Genomic DNA, 27,214 nt, shown 5'->3' with positions numbered 1-27,214 from the left:
TTCCTGTGCCTTGAAATCAGTCAGCCACCCACATACCATTTCAAGTTATTCATGCTTTCACTCCTTGTTGACATCCCTTATCTGTAGTTTGCACCCTGAAGATCCATTCAGTCACAGTACTCTTCATTTTCATTCATTCAATCGTATTTGATCTCTTACTGTATGCAAAGCACTGTACTGAGCGCTTGGGAGAGTACAGTATAACAATAAACAGACATGTTCCTTGCCCTCAACTAGCTCACAGTCTAGAGGGGGAGACTGACACTAATATAAAAAATACATTTTCCTCAATTCATTGCTTTTAGTCATGGTCTCTAAGCAATGAGAGGAGTGAGCTATTTTTGCAGAGAACAGGTAAAAATTGCCTGAGTAAACAATATGAAAATCAAGGGAAGTGATGATTCTCTAGTGTGCCTGAGCTCCATTGGCTCCAAAAGTCTTTTGTCTTCTTGGCACTGGGACTTAATGAACTTTAAACCAGCAGGATTTTTTTTTATAAAAGCCATTTATTAAGCACTTACTATGTATCAAGCACTGTTCTAAGTGCTGGGGTTGATGCAAGTTAAACAGCCCAGACTTAGTCCCTTTTCCATATGGTACCCACAGTCTCAGTAAGAGAGAGAACAGGTATCGAATCACCATTTTGCAGTTGAAGATATTGAGGCACAGAGAAGTTAAAGCGACTTGTCCAAGGTCAAACAGCCGCTAAGTGGGAAAGCCAGGATTAGAACCCAGGTCCTCTGGCTCCCAGGCCTGTGCATTATCCACTAGGCCACACTGCTTCCCTAGCTGGTGCTAGAGGGTTGTATTTTCAAGGGAAATTTGTTCAGAGCAAAGGTGTCGTCTGGCTGGTGAAAATATTGTTAAAACCCTCTCTTAAAATTATAGTGTTTCTAATAATAATAATAATGATGGCATTTATTAAGCACTTACTATGTGCAAAGCACTGTTCTAAGGGCTGGGAAGGTTACAAGCTTTCTATTTACTATATCATCTATTTAAGAACTTTGGGACCAAGTACAGACTTATCTCCTACAACACAGTAGCTGCATTGTTACATACCTCCACTTGTCAGCTGTTTGACTTCGGACAAGTCACTAAACTTCTCTATGCCTCAGTTGCCTCATTTGTAAAATGGGGATTAAGACTGTGAGCCCCCCGTGGGACAACCTGATCACCTTGTAAGGTCCCCAGCGCTTAGAACAGTGCTTTGCACATATTAAGCACTTAATAAATGCCATCATTATTATTATTATACCTCCTATGGTATGCAAAAATTGGGTTATCATCAACAGATGTGTCAGTGGGCTTCTATTACATTGGGTGACATTTGAAAAAAATGCCAGTGCCAACTTTGTGTTTGTGTCCGGGCTTTCTCATAGATATGGGCCATTAGTGGTTCCCTCCATGAGGCAGCCTAAATCGTCTTGACCTCTGATTGTCCTCCTGGTTCGTTGATTGCATTTTGGGCTTTGCCATCTCCCCCAAACATGCCCTCCATCAGTCAATCAGTGGAATTTATGGAGCACTTACTGTGTGCAGAGCACTGTCCTAAGTGCTTGGGCAAGTACAATATAACAGAGTTTGTAGACACAGTCTCTGCCCCCAGGGAGCTGATAGAGGGGGAGACAGACAGTATAAAAAAATAAATTATGGATATGTACATAAGTGTGGTGGGGCTTAGTATGTGTGTTTGTGTAGCGGGGGGGGGGGGTGGTGAATAAAGAATACAAATCCAAATGCAAGGGCGATGCAGAAGGGAGAGGGCTTCACTGCTTCTTTGATGGGTTCTGGGATTGAAGGCAAGGTTAGGAAGGGGAAGAAACATGTTCCTGATTGCCCATTTTAAGAGAGAAGGTAATGCAGAAGGCTGAGGCTGTCTGCTGGAGCTGCGGGTATTACCACTTCTCTTTCCATGTGGTGCGAGATGGCAAAGTTACAATAAGAGCTCTCTGTCGAACAAACCACTATTTTGCCTCCGTTAAGAACAGAGGGTTTCTCCTGCCTCTGCCGTAAAAACCGACAAGTTGAATTCTAAAATTGTTAATTCCTAGGAGTCATTTCCTAGTAGGAGCTGTTAATCGTGGACATTTCTGACCACTCAACCTCCAATCTGCAGAACCCCAACCTAATTTTTCAGCTTTTCTTTATACTATTGGTTAAAAAGTCAGTACTAGAACCAGAATTCCTTCTTTCTCACTCCTCATGTCATTTAAGAAGCAGGCAGGTTTTGAAAATTTCTCGGACATCTGTAATGTATAATAATAGTAATAATTTTATAAATATTAAGTATGGTATTCGGTAAGCACCTACTATGTGACAAGCACTGTACTTAGCACTGCGGCAGATACAAGAAAATCAGGTTAGAAGCAGCGTGGCTCAGTGGGAAAGAGCATGGGCTTTGGAGTCCGAGGTCATGGGTTCAAATCCTGGCTCCGCCAATTAGCTGTGTGACTTTGGGCAAGTCACTCAACTTCTCTGTGCCTCAGTTACCTCATCTGTAAAATGGGGATGAAGACTGTGAGCCCCCCCGTGGGACAACCTGATCACCCTGTAACCTCTCCAGCGCTTAGAACAGTGCTTGGCACATAGTAAGCGCTTAATAAATGCCATAATTATTATTATTATTATTATTACCTGTCCTATGTGGGGCTCACGGCCTAAGTAGGAAGGAGTAGGATATAATCTCCATTTTACAGAGAAGGAAACAGAAGCTCAGAGAAGTTTAGTGACTTGCCCAAGGATGCAGGCAAAGTAGTGGAGCTGGGATTACAACCAGTTTCCCGGACTCACCAGCCTGTGCTGTTTCTACTAGGCCACGCTTCTTTCCGTAGACCTAGTGACACTGTTTATTTTGATTAGATTTAAATAATGTTTCACAATAGTTGGACCATTTAGCTAAACCTAATGTCCCCAAAACATTGGGTAGGTGTGGCGTGAGAATAAGGCCTGTGAGTCGGAAACTGGGATCTAATCCGAGCTCCACCACCGTGCCTGAGCTTGGACAAGTCACTTAACTTCTGTGGCTCAGTTACCTCATCTGTAAAATGGAGATTAAACCCTACTCCTTCCTACTTAGACTGTGAGCCCCTTGTGGGACAGGGACTTTGTCCACCCTGATTATCTTATATCTACCCCAGTGCTTGACATAGTGAGCACTCAACAAGTACCGCTAAAAAAAAATGAGAAAATATATGTGAAAACTGGAGCAATGCTGAAGAAATAGCCAAGTTCATCTAAACACTGAGTTGGATTCTTACATCCTTTGAAAGATACTGAAGTGCGGTTTTTTTTAGGATTTCATGGGTCCAAGGTTTTGTGAAAACTGACATCGTCATTTTGGTATAATTAGAAATTTGTGATCCACCCAAAACTATGAACATGAATTTGTATACGCTTCAACGTGAAGCATAATATCTGTGGTTGGCCCTCAAGAAAAGCCATCCTAAGATGCTGGGTTCACACCTGAATGTTTTGCTGTGGAGTACCAAAAACTCACACTTCCTCAGGATTGCCCAAAAAACAAGCTTAGAAAAGTGCAAAGGATTGTGATATTGTGCCATGTGCACTGTATCTGGAATAGTGACTGTGAGACTTCTAGACTGTGAGCCCACTGTTGGGTAGGGACCTTCTCTATATAAAAATAAAAATAATAATAATAATAACAACAATAATAATAATGGCATTTGTTAAGCGCTTACTATGTGCAAAGCACTGTTCTACATGTTGCCAACTTGTATTTCCCAAGTGCTTAGTACAGTGCTCTGCACACAGTAAGCGCTCAATAAATCCAATTGAATGAATGATGAATGAATAGTGCCTGAGAAATAAGGTTTCTCATAAAGCCACTTTTGCCTAGAAAAACCAATTTAATATATAGATTGTAAGTTGTGATCTCCTAGACAATGGCTGCTGTTTGAAGTGTGTGAGAGTGTTTTTTAGGGGACTGTTTGTTTTGTATTTTGGCATTTGGAAGTGAGGCAATAAAAAAGCAGCTTGGTTTAGTGAAAAGAGCACAGTCCTGGGAGACAGAGGATCTGGGTTCTAGACCTTGCTCCGCCATTTGCTGCGTGACTTGGGGCAAGTCACTTAATTTCTCTGTGCTACGGTTACCTTATCTATAAAATGGGATTAGGACTGTGAGCCCCATATAGGCCATGGATTGTGTCCAGCCTGATTGTCCAGTGCTTAGTACAGTGCCCGGCATATAGTAAGTTCCTAACAAATACCATTAAAAAAATGTATATATATATATATAAACACACACACATATATATATATATACAATTGCTTTATTGCTATATTGTACTTTACAAACACTTGCTATAGTGCTCTGCACGTAAGTGTTCAATAGATATAGCAATTATCTATCTTTTCTATAGATATCTTTATAGAATATCAATTATCTTTTCTATAGATATCTTTATCTATAGAATAGCAATTATCTATCTTTTCTATTATAGCAATTATCTATCTTTTCTATAGATATAGATATCTTATCTAGATATAGCAATTATCTTTTCTTTTCCCACTGAAGCAACAGTTCTTAAATGCATGGTGAGCTCCTTATTAGAAAAATGGGCAACTGTAGGCTATAGAGGTATTACTGATTTGAGTTTCTGTTATCATTGGTAGGCCAAAAAAATTTGAAAACACAGTTCCACTGCCCTACTTGATGAAGTGTGGCACAGCTTATAAAAGTTACTGTGTAAAAAGAACAATCATGTGTCTTATTTTCTAGGTCGAATGGCCCCTCCAGCGGATGATCTGACTCAAAAAAAAGTCAAAGTGGCCGTTGGAGTAGTACGCAAACAGTCAGACAATGAAGCAGAAAATATTGCTGATGCCCTGTCTTCAACATCCAATATTTTGGCCTCAGATTTATTTGAAGAAGAGAAGCAGGAGTCTCCTAAGTCAACATTTTCTCCAGCTCCTCGGTAACATTCATCTTTATATCACTCCTCGTGGCCAGAATCATTTGGCAGAATTTCTTTGATTTATTAAGTTCCCTGTAGCAAAATAAGAATCAGGAAAATTCTAGCAACCTGATAAATTACTTTGGGGTTTTCTTAAAATGAGCACTTATAAATATCTATTAATTTGAACTTTAGAAATAATTGTTTTCCAGTTATTTGCTCCCTTGTTAAACTGACAGCACGGCTGCCTACCTATGAGCCCCAGCTAAAACTGTTCTGGCTTGAATTTGGGTAGTTACCAGCCTTTCTCTCCCTTCATTTCTGGTTTGCTATTAATGGATAAATGCCCACATAATAGGAAGTGTATGACTAAATCACACTGTCACTTGTCTGGGAGAGTACTTACGACTTTTTTTCATACTCATTTGGAAAAAAAGCACCAGGGTAGCTCAGGGATAATCCTGTCTTCCATCATGCCTGCTAATTCCTAGCCTGGGAGAAGGCAGTGTGTGCAGAAAGGCAGGCTGGTGACAGGAGTTGACAGAAACCAAAGAAAAGACTCTAGTGCTAAAGTGACTTAGGGCACAATTCCTAGTGACCCAGGAAAAGAATTTACCTTCCCTGGAACTTTATTAGCATCCACAAGCTAAGCAGTTAATATCCAAATGGTCTCTATTGCATGAATTGTATGTGCCTTTTAATCCAGAAGATAGTGAAGAAAATTTATATGTGGGGGCCTATTTTTCTCATGATGAAATAGATGATTCTTGTAACTAGAAAAAAACTTTCTTGGTTAAACCCCTCTTTAAAATGTCATTCTCTAGGCCAGAAATGCCTGGTGCTGTTGAAGTCGAATCTACGTTCCTTGCTCGATTAAACTTCATCTGGAAAGGTTTTATCAACATGCCTTCGGTTGCAAAGTTTGTAATCAAAGCCTATCCTGTGTCTGGTTCTCCTGAATATTTAACAGAGGTACTGTGAATTTCTGAGTATGTTAGTGTTCGGTCAGTGAATCAATTCGCAAGCAGGTCATTTGTTTTATCTTGTACAATGTTTATTCTACGTAGTATATTGAGTGATTGACACAAATCACTTACTACGTTCAGCCAATTCAGAAGAATCCTTTTTCTAGTCTGTGGCCTTGAAAAATAGATTAGTACGTACAGTCATATTCTAACCACCCATCCTTTCTCTTGTGTCGTAGTTGAGTTTTCATTCTTCTGATTTTAAGTGGGTGTGGTCTGCACATCTGAAGGGATGGTTGGTGGTCAGGGCACAATGGAAAAAATCATGATAAAATTCAGATTTGATCTGGTTTTGTATATTTTAGAGCTAAGAAATGCAAAAAATCTTTAAAAGCAGTCATGTTCAACTAAGTTAGGCAGCACACCTCTATCCTGTTGTTTTCTCCCCATCATTTAGTATAAAATAAACTAAATAGAGTAAGGATTTCAAGTGGCTCAATACAGGCATTATTCAGGTATTCTTGATCTCTTGCCAAAAATTTGTATTGATGATTTTGCCTTCACCCTTTAATTTTTCATCAATATCAAATACATTTTATATCCACCCTGTAAAATAAGAAATGAAGTGTTTTTGGCATTTCCTACATCAACATCTTCCTAAATATTTGGAAGAAAATAATCAATCAGTAGTATTTCATGACGATGTACTGTTTGCAGAAGCCTGACACTAAATGCTTGGGAGAGTACAATAGAATAGAGTTGGTGGACCTGTTCCCTGCTTAAAAGGAGGATAACAGCTACGTTGTGCTCATTGCGTTTTACGGGAAAACCAGATTCTTGTGTACCTATTTACTTTTTCTAAGCTAAACATGTATCTGATTCAGAAGCTGATTGAGTGTGGTAAAATCATCATCGTTTGTGGTTGACTCCCTTGAGGTGTTTTTTGGCTTTTTTTTTTTTGGTTTCTTTTTGATGTGAACCACTTCGTAAGTACTCGGGATGCAAAGAGAGGTCACTCAAATGAAAATCACCTCGAATGGAAAATAGAAAGGTGAATGTTGGTGCCATGGCATGGAGATTTTAAGAGGATAAATTTCACTAATGATAATGAGCAAGGTGTACCATATAATCCTACTGATTTTATTAATCTTAAGACCTACATAGAAAAAGGATAAGGAAGCAAGTACTTGATTAAATTTATCTGGCTTGTCACAATTAGTTTGAAAAGGAGTAGGAGCATGGAACACTTCTTTGCAGAAGGTTATTCGTAAATATACTCTTATCCCCTACAGTCAGAATGTAGGAGCAGTATTTTTACTGGGCCATTTCAAGGCTCATCCAGCCAAGTATCCTGCTTCCAACAAAGGAAAATAGGATGATTGCTGTTTTTCACATTGGTCCTAGTGGCTAGGCAGTTAGTATTCCTAATGTTTTCAGTCTACACGTTTTGCTAGGTGTTCTTGCTCAGATAAATATAAACATGGTTTTGTTAAAAAAATTCTGTCATCCTTTACTCCGTATATGTTTTGTTACAGGAAGTTAAAGTCATTCAACTCTGGTAACTGCTGTGTACAGAAAATAGTTTTCTTTCATATGATGAAACAGAATAAAGAACATCACTGAAGACTGTTAAATGTAGAGGCAGTCCACATGTGCATTTATAAATATTATTTCTCCCCACTGTTTTTAACAGGATTTGCCAGATAGTATCCAAGTAGGTGGCAGAATATCTCCTCAGACAGTTTGGGATTATGTAGAAAAAATAAAGGCTTCGGGAACTAAGGTAAAGAGAATGAACATTCTTTTTCACTATCTTTCCATGCAAAAAAGTGACTGGTTAGGGATAAGTTTTTCCTTGCAAACCTACTGATGGGATTCAAGCTCCGATATTTACCCCATGATTTTTTTTTTACCCCACACCCTAAGATTCTCACCCTCCAGTTCCTTCTTGGTGTGGCAGAGCATCACTTATTAGAGGAAGACTGGGGGAAGAGGCCGAGGATGGATGGCCTTAATTTTCTCTTCTTTCACATGGAGGGAATCCAGAGCGTATTTATGGTCTCTGAGCATAGGGCGAGTCATACTTAGGATGGATGCTGTCTTACTTCAATGTTTAGCATGTATGATATGAACATAAGGGGAAACACCAAAGACTAGCGTCGTTGAGGAAAAAAAAGCCCATTCATCCTGTGCCCCTGAAAGACAGCTGCTGTGGCCACCCAATTCACAGTATCTGGCCCAGTTCTTGGCAAATCATCATCATCAATCGTATTTATTGAGCGCTTACTGTGTGCAGAGCACTGGACTAAGCGCTTGGGAAGTACAAATTAGCAACATATAGAGACAGTCCCTACCCAACAGTGGTCTCACAGTCTAAAAGGGGGAGACAAAACCAAACATACTAACAAAATAAAATAAATAGAATAGATATGTACAAGTAAAAGAAATAGAGTAATAAATATGTACAAACATATATACATATATACAGGTGCTGTGGGGAAGGGAAGGAGGTAAGATGGGGGGGATGGAGAGGGGGACGAGGGGGAGAGGAAGGAAGGGGCTCAGTCTGGGAAGGCCTTTAAGGCAAATAGTAAACATTTATCAAATTATTATTATCATCATTATTACACATAGAGTGGGGATGGTTTCCTGTGAATTTTAATTCAGGGAACCCCTTTTAGATGAAAGGTTGAGACAAATGCATGCATTATTTTTCTTATCGGATCAAATAAACTTGCGTGTCTGTAACTAAAGAAACCATATTAAAATCAACAATAATAATGATTGTAGTATTTGTTAAGCAGTTACTCTGTATCAAGCACTCTACTAAGAAGTCCTGTGAGAGATACAACTTAATCAGGTCCCACATGGGACTCACTCTAAATTGGACGGAAAGCATGTGAAATTCCCATTTTACAGAGGAGGGAACTGGGGCACAAAGCAGCTAAGTGACTTGCCAAAGGTCACACAGCTGACAAGTGGCAGAGTTGGGATTAGACTCAGGTCCTCTGACTCTCAGGCCTGTGCTCTTTCCACTTGGCCACGCTACTTCTAGAAATGAATACAGATTCATATTTTTAAAAATTGTATTTCTTAAGTGCTATGAGCCAAGCACTGGGATAGTTACAGTATAAACAGTTGGAACATGCTCCCGGTCCCACGGGGGGCTCACAGTGTAAGCACCAGGTGAGAAGCGGAGCTTCATGAATAAAGTGTTAGCTGCTAAGACTGATGTAGTTTGCAGTAATTACATAAGAGCTGGCATTTCAAATTGCTCATGCTATTTGAATTTTGTATCCTCTTTTTTACTGCCCCAAGTAAGATATAATTATAAGTTATTTATGAAGCATGTGTACAAAAAGGAATCCTTTGTGGATATATGAAGATCTTTTCAATTGTCTACCCAAAAAGCTCATATAGACATACAAGTTCCAAGTTTGGCACTGGGGCCTAAAGCCTTGAATACGTTAAATTACTTGGAATATATCCTTCTAGTTGGTCCCCACAATGGCTTAGGGAAACAGCCCCTGCAGCTTCCTGTTTCTCTCCTTACGTATGGGCTGGAGGGTCTTTGCGTTCAGGCATATTTATTTATTTATTTATTTTACTTGTACATATCTATTCTATTTATTTTATTTTGTTAGTATGTTTGGTTTTGTTCTCTGTCTCCCGCTTTTAGACTGTGAGCCCACTGTTGGGTAGGGACTGTCTCTATATGTTGCCAACTTGTACTTCCCAAGCGCTTAGTACGGTGCTCTGCACACAGTAAGCGCTCAATAAATATGATTGATGATGATATCGAGCTGGGAGGGGCCATTGGCCTGCATACTGATCAAATTTGCATATGTTAGAGTAATTTAAAATTGTGAAAGCCATCTTTGAATTGCAATTTATTTTTTAATGTTTCATGATGGCCTAGCAGCAAATTCTGCCATCTTTAAAACATTTATTAATGCAAAGCCATTGAAAGGTTACATCTTTAGGTGAAATGACTCTCCGATTTTTCTAAACAGGACATCTGTGTGGTTCGCTTCACACCCGTAACAGAAGAAGATCAAATTTCGTATACTCTGCTGTTTGCATACTTCAGTAGCCGAAAGCGCTATGGTGTAGCTGCTAACAACATGAAGCAAGTTAAAGATATGTACCTGATTCCTTTGGGTGCCTCCGATAAGATTCCGCATCCTCTTGTGCCTTTTGATGGACCTGGTAGGTATTAGATTTTTATTTGACCTCATATAGTTGACCTCATGTAGAGAAGGGAGGGCCAAAACAGGGAGAGGAAAGTTCATCTGTAAAATCCCATGAGCTGGGTTCTGGAAGTATCTGTTTGTAGAAAACGATGTATGTGCCCACAAAGGCCATCACAGTCTTTGAGGTGGAGAAACAAATCATAATATGTATTACATATGCGGTAGCTATCTTACGGAGTGAATTGTTGCAAGAATAATGGACTGCTATTCTCATTTCACACAGGACTTGAACTGCACAGGCCTAATCTGTTGTTGGGTTTGATAATTCGTCAGAAAACAAAAAGGCAGTTTAGTGCTAGCAGCACTTCAACTAGCACAAGCCTTGTGGATGAAGTTCCTGAAAGTCCCTCAATAAACCTGCCACCTGATAAAAAAATTAAAATAGAAATTTCTAATGAAGAGGAACTCGAGGAAGAAAATGACTTTTTTAATTCTTTCACAACCGTATTACACAAACAGAGAAACAAGCCTCAGCAGCCCCCGGCAGAAGAGATTCCAGTAGTAATTGAACCCGTGGTGGAATTGATCAAACAAGAGGCTTCCAAACCACTACGGTTTCTCCCTGGAGTGTTAGTTGGTTGGGAAAACCAACCATCTACTTTGGAATTAGCAAATAAACCACTGCCAGTGGATGACATACTTCAGAGCCTCCTGGGATCTACTGGCCAAACATGTGAGAAGGATCATCCAGGGCCAGAAAAATGCACTACTGAAGAAATCCCCTTGATAGACGAACAAGCAAGTTTAAAAGAGGAGAAGGCAGAGCATATGGAAGTTACCGTGGACGAAGCTAAAGAAATAAAGCAAAACGAAGATGACCCACCAGCACCCAAAGAGAATTCAGCAGAAGTAGAAGATGTGGTAGTTGAACCCGCTTCCCAGACTCCAGGATCTTTGCCTAGTCTCAGTCTCAAAGGAAAGCCACCAGATGTTTCTACCGAAGCATTTTTAGCTAATCTGTCTATGCAGTCCCAGCAGGAAGAGCCTGGGGAATGTAAAGAGAAAGCACAAAAGGGGCTGGGGCAAGATCAAGAGAACTCTTCCCAAGAACATAGGACCTCAACTTCTAGTTCTCCAGTAAAAGGAAACACCGACCCGGGTGCTACCGAGAGCACGTCTAGCAGTACATCGCGATCTCCCCAGTTCATTAATCTGAAAAGGGACCCAAGACAAGCAGTTGGACGCACTCAACCGCTAAGTACTGGAGACAGCAAAGATGGGGACGGGAGCGGCAACGAAGAAAAACAAACCGTTCCAGGCCCAGCCCCAGACAAGGAATCCCCCGGAGTGCTAGAAGCGGAAGAGAAGGAGCCTGAAGTGAAACAGACCCCTGTTGAAAAAGATCCCCCCTCGCAGCAGAGCGATAGTTCAAAGGGAGAAGGGCAAGAGACTTCCGCTACCACAGAAAGTGCGTCCGCCTCACAGACAGAGGATCCGAAACAAGGACAGGACAACGCCGTGATGCAAAATATTGAAACCGTACACTCGTTTCGAAGGGGACTCACAGCTATAACTTCATCTCATTTTGAAGGAGGAAACGCCCCTCAGCCGGAATTCACTCCCCCAAGCACCAGCCCTGGAGCCGGCGGCAACTTTCTACCCATCAGGCCCCAGCAGCACAACTTTCCGCACCCCAAGCCTGGTCTCCCTGGCTTTCCATTTCAAGGACCTCCTAGTTTCCCCCCCCAGAGCATGTTTGGATTCCCACCCCATTTACCACCTCCGCTCCTTCCTCCTCCGGGCTTTGCCTTTGCTCAGAATCCCATGATGCCCTGGCCACCTGTGGTTCACTTGCCCGGTCAGCCTCCTCATTTTCTGGGTCCTCTTGCACAAGGGTCGCGCTACGTAGGCCCCCAAAACTTTTACCCGAGTAAAGACAATCGCAGACCAGAAAGGCGTCATAGCGACCCTTGGGGCAGGCATGAACCGCAACAGTTGGAGAGGTCGTTTTCTAGGGTGAGAGCTGACCAACACAGACAGAGGTTCTATAGTGATTCCCACCACCTAAAGAAAGAGAGGCATGACAAGGAATGGGAGCAGGATGAAAGGCATAGACGGAGAGACAGGAATCAAGAAAAAGAGCGAGACAGGAAAAGCCGGGAGGAAGGGCACAAAGACAAGGAGAGGGGACGACTGTCTCACCGGGAGAGGAGTTCGGATAGAAAATCGAGCAGAGACAGGAGTTCAGAAAAGAAATCCGATAGGTCTAGAAGCGAAGACCACGACAGAGACAAAGATCGAGACAAAAGTAGGCACAGAGACAGTGAAAAGGACAGAGACCGGCACCACAAAGATAGGGACCACACTGACAGAGGTAAAAGCAAAAGGTAAAATGCAGGTGGATTCAAGCATGCATTTAATGAGCTAAGGCGGTGTTTCATCTTAAAACCGTGTTAAGATTGCCTGCAAGGATTGTGCCATTTTTTTTTTTTTAAATTCAGTGTTGGGGTTTTGCAGAAACAAGTCGGTGTTTTGGTACAGAGTTTTGGGTACCAATGCTCATCTTCCTTTTCATTCTACCAACAAACTCTAAGTGTAGGAATTTACTATTTTTCAGAAGTTTTACATTGCTGTATATTCCAGGATTTCTTTTTATTAATATGCAATAAAGGCCTAGAAATTTAGTTTTCTTTCTGAATTGGTAAATTTGGTGAAATACAGACTATTTGGTGCCTCTGGCAAATGTCCTTTAAGATGACTAACGTTTAGAGTAAAGTTCTCGCTGAAATTTTGCTTTTAAATTGCACTGTTTTTAAAGGATGACTTTAGAGGAGCTTCAAAGTCCAAACAGTACTTTTATTAATCTGATTTTACTGTATCATTTAGCAGAGGGGTTTCTGACCAACATTTGGATGCCCAAGCAGACCATTTTTATTGCTTTAATCTGCACTTGTTCAAAACTTTTTAAAATCTTATAGTCAAACTACAGTATTGTAGTATATCTTCATTATTTTGCTTTCCTTGTTTTCTCTTCAGAAACTTGAATACTTAAGCTTGTACATGATCTTGTGTTTTGCTATCCTTTTTACTGTAAAATGTAAATATTTTAAGGGATATTTTGATTCTAAATCTGATAAAACTTTCTCACCTATCTTTGTGTGTTGTGATTTCAAATTTAACAGTAAAAGAGGATGCCTCTAAGCTTCAGTAGCTGGTAAGAACATAAAGTGTCTAAATTAAATACATACCACCTCTGACTGAGGAGAACCAACCATCAACTATACTTTTCCCTGAATCAATATAAGACGAGCTAGCAACCAATGAAAAAGGCAAACGGTAATGCAAAAGAGTCCATTTAGCAAATCAGACTTAATAAATGTTATTAAAGCATGCTAGTGGGTTTCCAAGTGCTACAGAGTTTAAAGTTTCCACAGAGACAATTACTACAGGAAATTCAATCGGTGCTCCAGCAATTAAATTAGACTCGTAATACACCAATTACAAGATTACTTGTAAAGCTTCTGTAGATTGCAACTTAATTCTCCATGCCAGTCTGATATAGCAGGGATCCAGTCACCTTCCTTGCACAAGGAGGAAAATAAAGGTAAATACAACTCATACCTGTCAATATTGCTCTCATTTTGGCAGAAAAACAAGTGTCACAGATTTCATTTACTCTGGCAGGGATAGTTCAAAACTGGAATCCTACACTCTCACCTCTCCTAACCATTATGGAACAAAGTTAAGTGAGCACACATTCCTAAACTGGTAGTTGGTCCCCTTTCCTTTAAATCATTGTGGTTTTTTATTAAAAAAATCTGGTAATTGAAATTGTGTTCAATTAAGCCAAGAGATATCAACATTTGGCAAAAGGAAACATCTGTTTTCTCATTCGTAAACTTTTCCATTTAAGATAAGTGAAACTATAGTATGTCTTGACTTTTCAAGGCTAGGCCTAGAGAGAGAAGCCTCCAACCAGATCTCCCATTACTGAAGAACAGCAGATGGGCAAGGGAAAGAAGACCCTTGTCCTGGTCTCCTTCCAAAACTAGTGTCAGAGTTGGAGGGGAAGTTCCTTAGAGGGAAAAGAAGCCGTGTGGCCTAGGGAAAAGCCCACAGGGCTGGGAGTCAGAGGACCTAGGGTCTAATCCCAGATCTGCCAGTTTTCTGCTGTGTGACCTTGGACACAAATCTTATAACTTCTTTGTGCCTGTTACCTCATCCGCAAAATGGGGATTAAGCCTGTAAGCCCTATGGGGGATATGGACCGTGCCAAACGTATCTTCTATCTGTCCCAGTGCTTTTTATAGTGCCTGGCACATAATAAGCACTAAACTACCATTAGAAAAAAAAAGGAGGGGAAAGGAATGAAAGTCTTTAGAAGAGGTGAACTAACCAAGAGAAACAATATAACTTCAGGATCCATTCTCTAAGGCATTACTCACCCTGCCTCTACCACTTTTTTCGGGAGGAAAATAACTCCCTCCAAGTCTCCTGATGACAGCCCTGCTGGAAGACTACACCTTTTTGAGAATGTAGCTTTCTTTTCACGTGTCCTTCAAGACCCTTTCAATCCTCTCTGGATCTGCTAGTCTCAGTGATCACTGTGCTGGAGCATCGTAAGAGCCGTTGTTTGCTTGGGATATCCATCAGCAAACAAATTTTTTTTGTTAATTTGTAGAAGTGACTATGAGCCCACTGTTGGCTAGGGACTGTCTCTATATGTTGCCAACTTGTACTTCCCAAGCGCTTAGTACAGTGCTCTGCACACAGTAAGCGCTCAATAAATACGATTGATGATGAAGTGAAATGCTAAGTTTTGTGGTTACATGCTGGCTCTTTGTAGAAAGAATAAGATCCAGCCATGTCTCAGATACAGGTTCTGTTTCTCAAGTCAAAATTTGTCATGTCTTTACGGTGGATGTAAAACCAATTCTGGAAAAATGCCATTTCAAAAGTATGGGCCAAATGTTTGACAGAACATTGCCAGTCTGTTCCTTCTAGGTATAAATTCTAGATCATTTCTAACAACTCATATTGTCAAGGGCTCAGTACAGTGATCTGCACACAGCAGTCAATAAATACCAATCAGTCATATTTGAGTGCTTACTGTGCAGAGTACTGTGCTAAGAGCTTGGGAAAGTACAATATAACAGTGGTAGACACATTTCCTGCCCACAACAAGCTTCCAATGTAGAGGAGCACTGATTGATTGGAATTCCTACTTGTGTATTTGCTCCCAGCACTCATACATTGCTCTGCACACAGTAAGTCTTTAATAAATACTATGGCTATTTCCAAATACTGTAGTGATAAGTGCCGGGCCTCTATTTGCCATGGCATCAAGTAGGGTTGGATGAGTTTAGAAGCAAATGAATGTTTCAACAAAAAAGGAAAGGGATGTTCTGTCACCAAAAACTTGGCCAATTGTAAAATGCTCCTTTTGACAAGATTAAATGGCTTTAATGAACTCATTCCAGCCTGTCTTTTCCAAACATGCACTTCTTCCTAGATTTACTTTAGTGCAAAAAGTGATTTAAAGTAAATTACACGATCAATGGAGATTGATACAGTTTTCGACATAGTCTAGTAGAAAAAGCACAGGCTTGGGAGGCAGAGGACTGGGATTCTAACCTCAGCTCTGCCACTTGTATGGTGTAGGACCCTGGGCAAGCCACTTCTCTCTGCCTCAATTTTTATGGTATTTGTTAAGCACTTACTATGTGTCAAGCACTGTACTAGGCACTGGGGTAGGTCCAAATTAGGTTGAACACAGTCCCTGTCCTACGTGAGGCTCCCAGTCTTAGTCCCCCAGTTTACAGATGAGATAACTGAGGCACAGACAAGTGGCCCAGCCTGGATTAGAACTCAAGTCCTTTTGACTCCCAGGCCTGTTTTCTATCCACTAGGCCATGCTGCTTCCCCATATGTAAAATGGATTTTAAATACCTGTTCTCCCTCATACTGATGCTGTGAGTCCCATTATTTAATAATGTGATAGTTGTTCAGCACATTGTGCCAGGCACTAAGCGCTGGAGTAGATACAAGTTAATCAGGCCCAATTCTGATTAACTATTCAGATTGGACACATAGTTCATAGCCCACATGGGGCTTCATAGTCTTAATCTTCACTTTATAGTTGAGGAAACTGAGGCACAGAGAAGTTAAGGAACTTGCCCAAGATCACAGCATATAAAGCGCTTAGTCCAGTGCTCTGCACACAGTAAGTGCTCAATAAATACGATTGATTGATAAATGGCAGACTGGGATTTGAACTCAGGTTCTCTGACTAACAGGTCTGTGTTCTTTCCACTAGGCCACACTGCTCCGCAGGGTAGATACAAGGTAATCAGGACAGACACGGTCCTTGTCCCACATGGGGCTCACAGTCTAAAGAGAAGGAAGAACAGGTGTTTTAATCCGCATTTTACAGATGTGGAAACTGAAGCACAGAGAAGTTGTGACTTACCCAAGGTCACACAGCAGGCAACTGGGAGAGCCAGGATTAGAACCCACACGGTGTGCTCAGTCTAAGAGGCTCAGGGACTGTGTTTGGCCTGATAATCTTGTAACTATCTCCAGTGCTTAGCTGAAAGTAAACTCTGAACAAATACCATAGTTATTAGTAGAGAGAGAGATGTACAAAGCCTTTGAAGTTGGCATGCTATATAAGGTAAACACTGTTATAGGTAGCTTAAAATACTCAGGTCAGAGTTCAACAAAACATTGGCTCAGTTTACCGACCAAACAAAATTACCTCTTGGCTGTTCTGCGGAAGCAGTAACAAGCATGGTAAACCAAATTAAAAACTTTATGAAAAAGTGGAGCGGTTTTTAGAATCACACAAGGGAGCAAAACTTAAAATACCTCCCTAACTGTGCTATAGCAAATGTTTTACAGAAGGACATTATCCAGAGTGTAAGTACACCTGCAGTCCAGTCCTTTGGGATTTTGTTTCAAGACCTGTGCTTTCTTCAGTTACTGTGTCTTAGAGCATCATACATTCTTAGAGCTCAGGTACATTCTGCAGACTTAGCCAAACGAATTAACTGACAGTTTTCTCAAATAGCATCAGAAAATAGTAGAGGTAAAGGATGATGCTAGAGGGACGGAAGAGGCAGAGGGCTTGGCTGGGAAGCTTTGATCTAGGAAGAAGCTCTAGGCCATATACCAGCAGGAATAAGCTTACCACTTCAAGCTAATCAGGCATGTTTCTGGATGGACAGGTGGTGGAAGTGAAAAAAAAACAACCAACCAAAATCCATTATCAAAGTTTCTGCTGCAGAAGGGAGACAGCTCAAGAAGATAAACTGCAGAGCATTTGGAAGGATGTGAAATAATAATAATGATGATGGCATTTGTTAAGCATTTACTGTGTGCCAACCAATGTTCTAAGCTTGGATACAAGGTAATCAGGTTGTCCCACGTGGGGCTCACAGTCTTAATCCCCATTTTACAGATGAGGTAACTGAGGCACAGAGAAGTTAAGTGACTTGCCCAGTGTCACACAGCTGACAAGTGGCGGAGCCGGGTTTAGAACCCATGACCTCTGACTCCCAAGCCTGTGCTCTTTCCACTGAGCCACATTGCTTCTCATGTTGGTCACTAGGTACTGTCAAGCTTTAACTTCTCACTCATTTCATCTGAATCTGGCAGGAGTACTAAGATACAGGTCTGTTTCATATAGCAAATGGAAAATCTGACATTGGGCTTTATACGGCTTTTTGGACTTGGACAGTGACCATATTTACTCAGGTGTTAATGTAAAAAAATGTTATTTTTCCAAGGACACCATAAGCCCTCAATCAGACGATCTCTGTGGCACTTTCAAAGAGATGGTATAGGGACCTGCCACTTTCACTTAAACAGTATGTCCTTGGAGTTCTTGACCAGCCACGGCACCCAGTTACTGATGACATTTCTGCAGCATCTGGCCATGCATCTAATATTTCTATGGATTTTCTGCCTTTATTTGTCAATCATTTACTATTTGTCAAGCACTTCTAAGGTATGGGATAGATACAAATCAAAAAGGTTAGATGCTCCCTATCCTATATGAGGCTTGAGGCTCACAATCCAAGTAGGAGGGAGAACTGATATTGAATCCCTATTTTACAGTTGAAGATATAGAAAGCTAATTACCTTCAAAATATCTCATCAGTCCACTATGGGTAATACAGGAAATTCCCAGTCATCTGTGAAAAGAGATACAAAGATAGCATTGTCAATAAAAATCCTTAGTTCAACCCTTGCAAAACAAATCTAGCAGTGCTGCTAACACAAAGTGAAAATTGTGTGCTTTAATTTACTATTGCCATATTCAGGTAAAGTGCCAACTAGCTGTGAAATAGCCAAAAAACTGGTGAGAGGTCAAGGTTACTTAGTCCTTGGTTAATTGGTTTGACAAGTAGTTTAAATAGCCATAACTTTCATTTGCATGAGAGAAAATGGACATTCAAAATTTAAAAATGATTTTAAAGGCCTATTTCGGGATGGTACTATTTTACTTACCTGTCATTCATTGTACCAAAATCTCACTTCAAAATATCCTCCATTAGCTATCAATGCCAAGATTATGTTGTCAAAAAATTGTAATGATCCTTCAGAAGACACAGAATAAAAGATATAATAATAATAATGGTATTTGTTAAGTGCTTAATACGTGCCAAGCACTATAATAAAGTGTTCACTAACAGATTTCTTGTAGTCAGCAATGATGGAAAATAAAATGCCTCACACCCAATTTCAATACAAATATCTGGCATATCTAATAAGCAGCTTTTATTTTATTTAAATCTACTTTTATGTGAAGTAGGCATTCTTTAAGATCGAGATTTGGCCTTTCAAATGATCAATTTTTAATACCGAGCCATTCAGATCCTGCTTTTTTCCATTTTTATTGCACACATCTGGAAAAAAATATTGAATTACTATTATTACAATTGCTTCTCTTTTGATACCTCCTTTTAACAATCATAGGATTGACATTACTAGGGTTCTATCAAACTTAAAATATCACAACTACACAGTCGAAACACTTGGAAACAAGTCAGTCAAAATGCCTGTAAAATTCAAGGTATAGTAATTAAAGAACTTAGCAGCGATAACAGAAAATGAAACTTTTTTTTAACTTGGGCCCACAGGTTTTGCACACAATTTTGTTAGATTAAAGAACCGGTGGCTTTCAGGTTGGGCTGCTATTAATCATTTGTTACTTTGGGCTAATATAATCCATTTGTCCCAAGTGTCCGAGATTAGTCAATGGTAATGTCAGATATGTTTTAGGAAGGGCATTGATGATTTCAGACCTCTAAGGTACCATTGAGTGGACAGTGTTTATACACCGAACGATGCACTAAATAGCCTCTACTAGCCTGAAAGAGTCCACATTCCCTGTGCTGAGACTATTTTACTAAAATGGAGCAAATTCTTAACATTAAAAGACCTGGTAAACCAGTGAGAGTGACTTCAATGGCTGCAGTCTTCTTAAAATTAAAAACTAAACTGAATCACCCAAGCTAATTACTCATCTCCACTATAAACATTGTATCCTTCTGATTTAATTAACTGAATCTTTTTGGACTCTTGAAAAAACACAACATCTTTAATTTTACCAACAAAATGTTGGCTATACAGTCCTTGAGTAACCACGCTTACCTTGCGTCCAAGTTCAAAACCACCCAAATAACTAACCCCTCCATAGTTGAGAGCAATGTGTTTTCTTTGTGGATCAATATCTTCGAAAAGAATTAGATCACTGTCAAGGTAGACCTTGAAAATTGTCTGGTTTTGGGCCACCGTTATGTAGTGCCACATGCTGCCAGAAAAGGACCTATGGATTAAGGGGACAGAAAGTCTATTTCCCAAATTAACTACAACCTTCAAATTTCCATTAGAGAGGCCAATTGCCAGAAAGTCATTATCTTCATGTTCAGCTTTGCCCATCCACAAAATTAAGCCCTCGGTTTCAGCGGTGCTAAAATTTAAGGATACAGTAGTGAAATGAAGATTTCTTTTTCCATAATTTGGGTCAGTATATTTGATATAAGAATTACCTTGAAATTTTGCAATCAAAAACAGGATTTCAGTTTCACAGTATCTACCTATCCAACCTAAGGGACATGCACAACTATAAGAAAAAGTGTTATCGGGAATACAAAGAGACTGGTGCAGACACTTGTTATTAAGACAGTTCACGGACTGTTCGCAAGTGTTTCCTGTCCAGCCTGGTGTACATTTGCAAGAAAAATTCATGTGGTGCAAAATGCATTCACCCTTATTCTTGCATACTGTATACCCACATGCAGTTCCATCACAGTCACCTATATTCAAACCATCTTTAGCACCTTTATCTGTTAACTTAAGTTCCCTGTTGTTTATAAAAATTTCCCGGACACATCCCTCAAAACCAACAGGGTCATTCTCTACTGCCATGGAGTTGACCGAATCGAGGGATGACACGCCTCCGACATAGAAATCTGTGTTGGTGTCCAAGGCAGTCATTCCGCCAGTGGCTTTTTGGGTTACGTTGGTTCCATCCAAAGTTAAGTATCCCTCAGTGCCATGTCTTCCTGCTTTAATCAAATGCCAAGCATCCCCGCTGGTATCTACTTTCTGGAAGCTCTGTAAAATGACAGTTCTGTCACCAAGGTTGTAGCGCAGTTGAACGTAGCCATTGGCTAATGACAGACAAAGGAAATCACCTGCAAACAGAGGAATAACTTGATGGAGTTAGTGAAACAAATTGGATGGAACACTTGTTCATATTTTCCCTTGTCTTGGCATCTATCTAAAAGGTAAATTTGTAAAGAGAGATTATGATCAATCTTATTGGGCCTACAACTCTCAGCCAGTGGGGACACAATCAATCAGTGGTATCTGTTGAGCGCTTATTTATTGAGCACTGTACTAAGGGCTTGGGACAGCACAATACAACAGAGTTGGTAGACATTATCCCTGTCCACTATGGTCTTTACTCTCAACTCATGACCTTCTTCATTGGGTCTCATCTAAGCTGTGGCAAAAACACATTTTAAACACATCAGCCCTACTCTCGCTCCTGCTCTCCTGGCCCTGCAATATCCCACTCCATGGGAGGCTAAGACATGTTCTCTGGGTCTCGGCTCCATATTCAGAGAACAGACTCCTGGCTTAACCCAACCACACAAATCCTCCCAGCACGCAGTTGCCCAAGGACCTAGTTCCCACACACCCATGACTTGTCTATGTCGGTTCTTCCCCACAAGAAGGGGCTTGCAAGCTATGTGAAATCCCTTAGCTGGGGCAGCCGCTCATGTGAATAAGAAAATAAGGCAAAATTCCAAAGCACAAATGTGCTGGTATTCTGAGGCTGTGGAAAAAAACAATTCGCATCCAAGTAGCCCATCTTCTTGTTCTTTGGGTGTTACTGTATTGTTTTACTGGAAGTTATCTTAATGCCTTTCTGAGGATCAGTCTGTGTTTTGAAAAGGAGTAAATAGAAATGGAGAATAATGTCAGATCACGGATTTGAAATGATTTCGAATGAAGAAAATGTTTTACATGGTTCAAGACCACTTCATGTAAATATTTGTTCTTACAAAGAACTTGCTGTATATGTTCATATAAATTCATACAAGATTAAGGATCTACAATTTTATTTAAATGTTATGGAAACTAAGCATAATATTAACTCATTTGAATATGGACCTTCATGTACTTTTTTAAAAAATAGGAATCTTATCACTAAGAACTTTTAAAATTATGATAATAAAAGTATATTCCTGAAAGAACAAAACAAACTTCTATTCATTTAAAAAATATTGTTTCCATTTAGAGTTAACAATGAAAACTTTTAAATACCTTTTTTTATGTAGTGCTTTTATTTTGAAAGTTCTTTCACTTCAGTTACTAGGTTTTATCCTCACAAGATCCCATAAGGTAGGGAGAGGCAAGTATGTTTTCCTCATTTTACAACTACTTTAAAATTCTATTTTTACACGTAGGGATTCAAATCAGCTTACACTCAAATTCAGAGGCTTTGCAAAAACAGTATTGCATTGAAAAGTTATAGTGCTCCTAAGGCAGTTTTACACTGTCTCGGGGGTTAACCGACAACAGCTTTGTATCCTATCTTCTATTTATGAGACAAATTCTTATCCTCTATTAGCCTGGGATTTACAGCAGATGGGGTTCTGGCTCCTTGACATTTTCATTGCATCCGGGGTTAACCCAAGACAGCTGTATATTCCTTTTCTATTTAGGAGTCATGTTCTTCTCTCTATTAGTCTGGGGTTTATCGTGGATAAGATCTGATTCGCGTGGTCCTACAACTCGACAATGAAGATTGTGCGTGCACATTGCATTGCCATAATAAGTACATCTTGGATTTACTTAGCCCACTCCAAAGAGCTGAAGTACGTCATGTTTCTTCAGCTGAGAAATGGGGACCTTACCCTTCTTACCTCCCGGGGTTGTTGTGGAAATAATATGTCTATATGAACAAGGTGCTTTGAGCTCTTCAGAAGGCCCTACATACACCTAAGAAAAGGTGCTGACTCCATGGGAGTAAAGTGGGCAATTACCCCCTCCTGTCCTCCATTCCTCCTTCTCTCCCCATCCCCCCCCCCCCCCCCCCACAGCCATTCTTGGACTTGGTATCACAGCATCATCATTTTTTTGCCCCCACAGCCTTCTTGGCAGGGTGGACAGCAACCCACACCAGAAAAAGACCAGTGGGAGGATATTGCGGCTTCAGCAGTGTGCTTAGTGGTTAATCAATCAATCAATCATATTTATTGAGTGCTTATTCTTCCCCTTCCATTCCACAGAAATGGATCTCTTTAAGGGCACTCACCAGTGACCTTCTTCTGGCCAAATACAATGGCCTCTAAGCTTTCCTAATCTCCTTAAACTAACAACTGCCTTTAACCACCATCTCTAGGTACATAAGAGATGTACCTAATCTTGGCTCCAATGACACTGTTATCTCTTGTTCTCCTGTATCTCTGATCCTCCTATCTCTCTGACCACTCCTCAGTCTCTTTTGCCAGCTCTTCCTCTGTCTCCTACCCTCTAACTGTGGGAGTTCCTCAAGGCTCAGTTCTGGATCCCCTTCATTTTCCAACTACATCCATTCCCTTGGAGAACTCATTTGCTCCCATCACTCAATCAATCATATTTATTGAGCACTTACTTTGTGCAATGCACTGTACTATGTTTTTGAGAGAGTACAACGCAAAGCTATAAAAGACACATGCCAGCTTCAACTACCATCTCCACAATCTCCCCAGCCTCAACCTCCTTTCCTCTCTGCCATTTAATATTTCCTCCTGCTTTCAGGACATCTCTATCTGATTGTCCCACTGACTTTTCATACAAAGCATGTCCAAAACAGAACATCTCATCTTCCAACCCAAACCTTGTCCTCCCTGAGACTTTCCCATCACTGCAGACAGCACCACCATCCTCCATGTCTCTCAAGTCTATAACTTTGGCACCTCTCTCATTCACCTCACACATTCAGTGTCACCAAATCCTGTTGGTTCTATATTCACAGCACCTCTAGAATCCACCCGTTCCTCTCCATCCAAACTGCTACCATGCTGATCCAAGCATTTATCATTTCCCCCTTTGACTACTGCGTCAGCCTCCTCACTGACCTCCCTCCCTCTGTCTCTCTCTCCTCTCCAGTTTATTCTTCACTCTGGACCTGGATCTTTTTCTAAAAAAAGTTTAGTCTTAAATCTCCCCACTCCTCAAAAATCTCCAATGGTTGACCATCCATCTCCATAAGGAACGGAAACTCTCACTATTGGTTTTAAGGCACTCAATTAGCTCTCTCCCTCTTACTTTGTCTTTCTGATATCCCACTACAACTCAGCCCACACACTCTGCCCCTCTAACATTCAATCGTATTTATTGAGCGCTTACTGTGTGCAGAGCACTGTACTAAGCGCTTGGGAAGTACAAGTTGGCAACATATAGAGACAGTCCCTACCCAACAACAGGCTCACAGTCTAGAAGGGGGAGACAGACAACAAAACATATTAACAAAATAAAATAAATAGAATAGTAAATATGTACAAGTAAAATAAATAGACAATCAACCAGTACTGAATGCTTACTTAATAAAGTGCTCTGCTCACAGAAGGCATTCAATAAATGCTTCATTGTTTGAAATAGCCACACCCTGGGAAACAGGTCAAGATGGAGCAATCCCATTTAGAATATGGGGAAACTGAGGCAGAAGTTCTGAGGTTTGCCCATAGCCATAAGACAGGCTGGGAAAAGGAGTAAGAAGGTCCAGCCCCTTGAAGGTAGAAAAGGCACGAAGAAATTGAAACAAGTGTCCTTTTAATGTGATTACAGGGGAGAGTGTGGGTGTGTATGTGTGTGTGTCTGTATTTAGGCATTCATATTTGCATGTATGTAGCATCTAATACAGCACTCAATAGTGAAAAGCACACAGTCCAAGGAGTCAGAGGACCTGGATTCTAATTCCAGCTTTGTCACTTTCCTCCTGTGTGACCTTGGGCAAATTGCTGAATTTCTCTGTGTCCTTAGGTTTCTCAACTGTATAATGGGGATTAAATACCTATTTTCCCTCCCCATTATAGATCACTAGATTGTGAACCCTGTGTGGGGCAGGGATCGGGTCAGACCTGATTATTAGAGAAGCAGCGTGGCTCAGTGGAAAGAGCGCGGGCTTGGGAGTCAGAGGTCATGAGTTCCAATCCCGGCTCCGCCACTTATCAAGCTGTGTGACCTTGGGCAAGTCACTTAACCTCTCTGTGCTCCAGTTACCTCATCTAGACAATGGGGAGCAAGACTGTGAGCCCCATGTGGGACAACCTGATTACCTTGTATCTCCCCCAGTGCCTAGAACAGTGCTTGGCACATAGTAAGTACTTAAATACCAAAATTATTATTATCATTATCTTGTATCTGCCTCAGCGCTTAGTACAGTACTTGATACATAGTATGCACTTAATTCCATAATCTGAATTCACTGCTCCTGGCCTCAAATGTAATCCCACTGCCAACCCTGCTGTTGATAAAGCCAAGCCTGTTCAGACCTCCCACTTAAACTGTGAGCTCCGTGTTGTGGGATAGTGATTGTGTCAGACCCCAGAGTTCAGTACAGTGCTTGGCACATAGTCAATGCTTAAGAAGGGAGTAGGAGAAGCAGCATGGCTCAGTGGAAAGAGCATGGGTTTTGGAGTCAGAGGTCATGGATTCAAATCCAGACTCTACCAACTGTCAGCTGTGTGACTCTGGGCAAGTCACCCAACTTCTCTGTGCCTCAGTTACCTCATCTGCAAAATGGGGATTAAAACTGTGTTGGTTGGTACCTACTCACTGTACCTTGATATCCTCTGTCTCGCCATCCACTCTTTCAGCTGTTCTTCTTCTGGCCTGAAACTCTCTCCCCTTCCATATCTAATACCCCACTATTCTCTCCATCTTTAAAGCCCTATGAAAATCATATCTCCTCCAAAAGGCCTTCACTGACTAAAGCCTCATTTATCCTATTTCCCCTCCCTTCTGTGTCTTCATTGCACATGGGTCTGCATCCCTTAAGGACTGGTATAGTGGATAGAGCACGGGCCTGGGGGCCACAAGATCATGGGTTCTAATCCCGACTCTGCCACTTGTTCACTCTGTAACCTTGGGCAAGTCACTTTACTTCTCTGTGTCTCAGTTACCTCATCTGTAAAATGGGGATTGAGGCTGTTGAGCCCCATACGGGACAGGGACTGTGTCCAATCCTATTTACTTTTATCTACCCCAGCCCCTAGTAATGTGCCTGGCACATAGTAAGCACTTAACAAATACCACAATTATTATTATTACTCTTTCTGTAATTTATTTTAATGTCTGCCTCCCCCTCTAGGCTGCAAACTCATTTGTGGTCCAGGATTGTGTCTACTAACTCTCTTGTATTTGTACTCTCCTAAGTGCTTACTACAGTGCTCAGCATAGAGTAAGTGCTCAATAAATGCCATTGATTAACTGAAATAGAAGTTACTGGAGACTCCTCATTCATTCACTAAACTGCAGCAGAGCACGTGTTTTATTGAAAAAAGTAGTTTCGGACAGCTGCAAATGTGTCAGTGATGATGTAATGAATGAAGTTCCTCAAGATTTTATGCAGATTTCTGAGTTCCATTTAATTTTACTTGCATACTTGCCTCCATTGCATAATTCCCCCTCTACCGATTTGTGAGGAGGAAATACCAGTTTATTTTTGTAAGCAGGGATAGCAGGGAACCTTGGGGTGAGAAGAAGAGATGGATCAGAGGGTGTTAATGCCACAGATTCAAGCTCACAAGGAGGAGGGAATTTATACTTTGAGATTTGTAAACTCCAGGGCAGGAAGAAGGAAAGTGAAATGAGGGTTAGCATAATTCACCCAAAGCCTTGGGAGAGATGCAATCTCAAGTGCCCTTTTATCTTTACCTCCTATTTTTTTTCCTTTATTGCTAGCTTACTTCATATATGGGTCTATATCTCAGCCCCTCCCCTCTCTTTGGGCTGTAAAACTTATGCAAAAATAGGGCAATCATACAACTTTATAAAGGCACCTCGCTCTTAACACTGATATATTTAAAAATAATTTAAGCCTCAGTTTATGTTCAGCCTTTTTCAGACCATTAATTACCTATCTTCGGATTTGCTGTGTACTTTGCTAACATTTAATTCTACTTGGGATATAATAATAATTAGAACAATGATGGTATTTGTTAAGCGCTTACTATGCGCTAAGCACTGTTCTAAGTGCTGGGGGAGATACAAGGTAATCAGGTTGTCCCACGGGGGGCTTACAGTCTTAATCCCCATTTTACAGATTAGGGAACTGAGGCACAGAGAAGTCGAGTGACTTACCCAAAGTCCCACAGCTAACAAGTGGCCGAGGCAGGTTTAGAACCCATGACCTCTGACTCCCAAGCCTGTGCTCTTTCCACTGAGCCACGCTGCTTCTCCATATGACAACTAGGGTATGAAAAATGAAAACTACTGTGGTAGAAAAACTGGGTCTTTATTCTCTTAGCCATGACTAAAATGGGAAAAATACGTTAGTGTATTTTAAGGTCCATCAGAAAATTATTACCTGAGCGAGTGCTGAGATGCTGCGCAGTGTAAAATAAGATGCCATCTG

General features: G+C 40.8%; 1 protein-coding gene across 5 annotated transcripts in view; it reads left to right on the top strand.

Moving 5' to 3' along the window:
- PHF3 (PHD finger protein 3) overlaps positions 1-13,218 on the top strand; it is an 82,973-nt gene extending 69,755 nt beyond the window's left edge. For all 5 annotated transcript variants that reach the window (XM_038751790.1, XM_038751775.1, XM_038751800.1 and 2 more), the window contains 5 exons: positions 4,742-4,937; positions 5,741-5,888; positions 7,575-7,664; positions 9,895-10,090; positions 10,358-13,218. In XM_038751790.1, the coding sequence (XP_038607718.1) occupies positions 4,742-4,937; positions 5,741-5,888; positions 7,575-7,664; positions 9,895-10,090; positions 10,358-12,465 (2,738 nt within the window). In that variant the 3' untranslated portion in view covers positions 12,466-13,218. The remainder of the gene's footprint in view (positions 1-4,741; positions 4,938-5,740; positions 5,889-7,574; positions 7,665-9,894; positions 10,091-10,357) is intronic.
- The last annotated feature ends 13,996 nt before the right edge of the window (positions 13,219-27,214 follow it).

Source organism: Tachyglossus aculeatus, chromosome 1 (genome assembly GCF_015852505.1).
Source record: "Tachyglossus aculeatus isolate mTacAcu1 chromosome 1, mTacAcu1.pri, whole genome shotgun sequence".
Taxonomy (NCBI): domain Eukaryota; kingdom Metazoa; phylum Chordata; class Mammalia; order Monotremata; family Tachyglossidae; genus Tachyglossus; species Tachyglossus aculeatus.
This window is presented reverse-complemented; position numbering and strand designations above follow the sequence as displayed.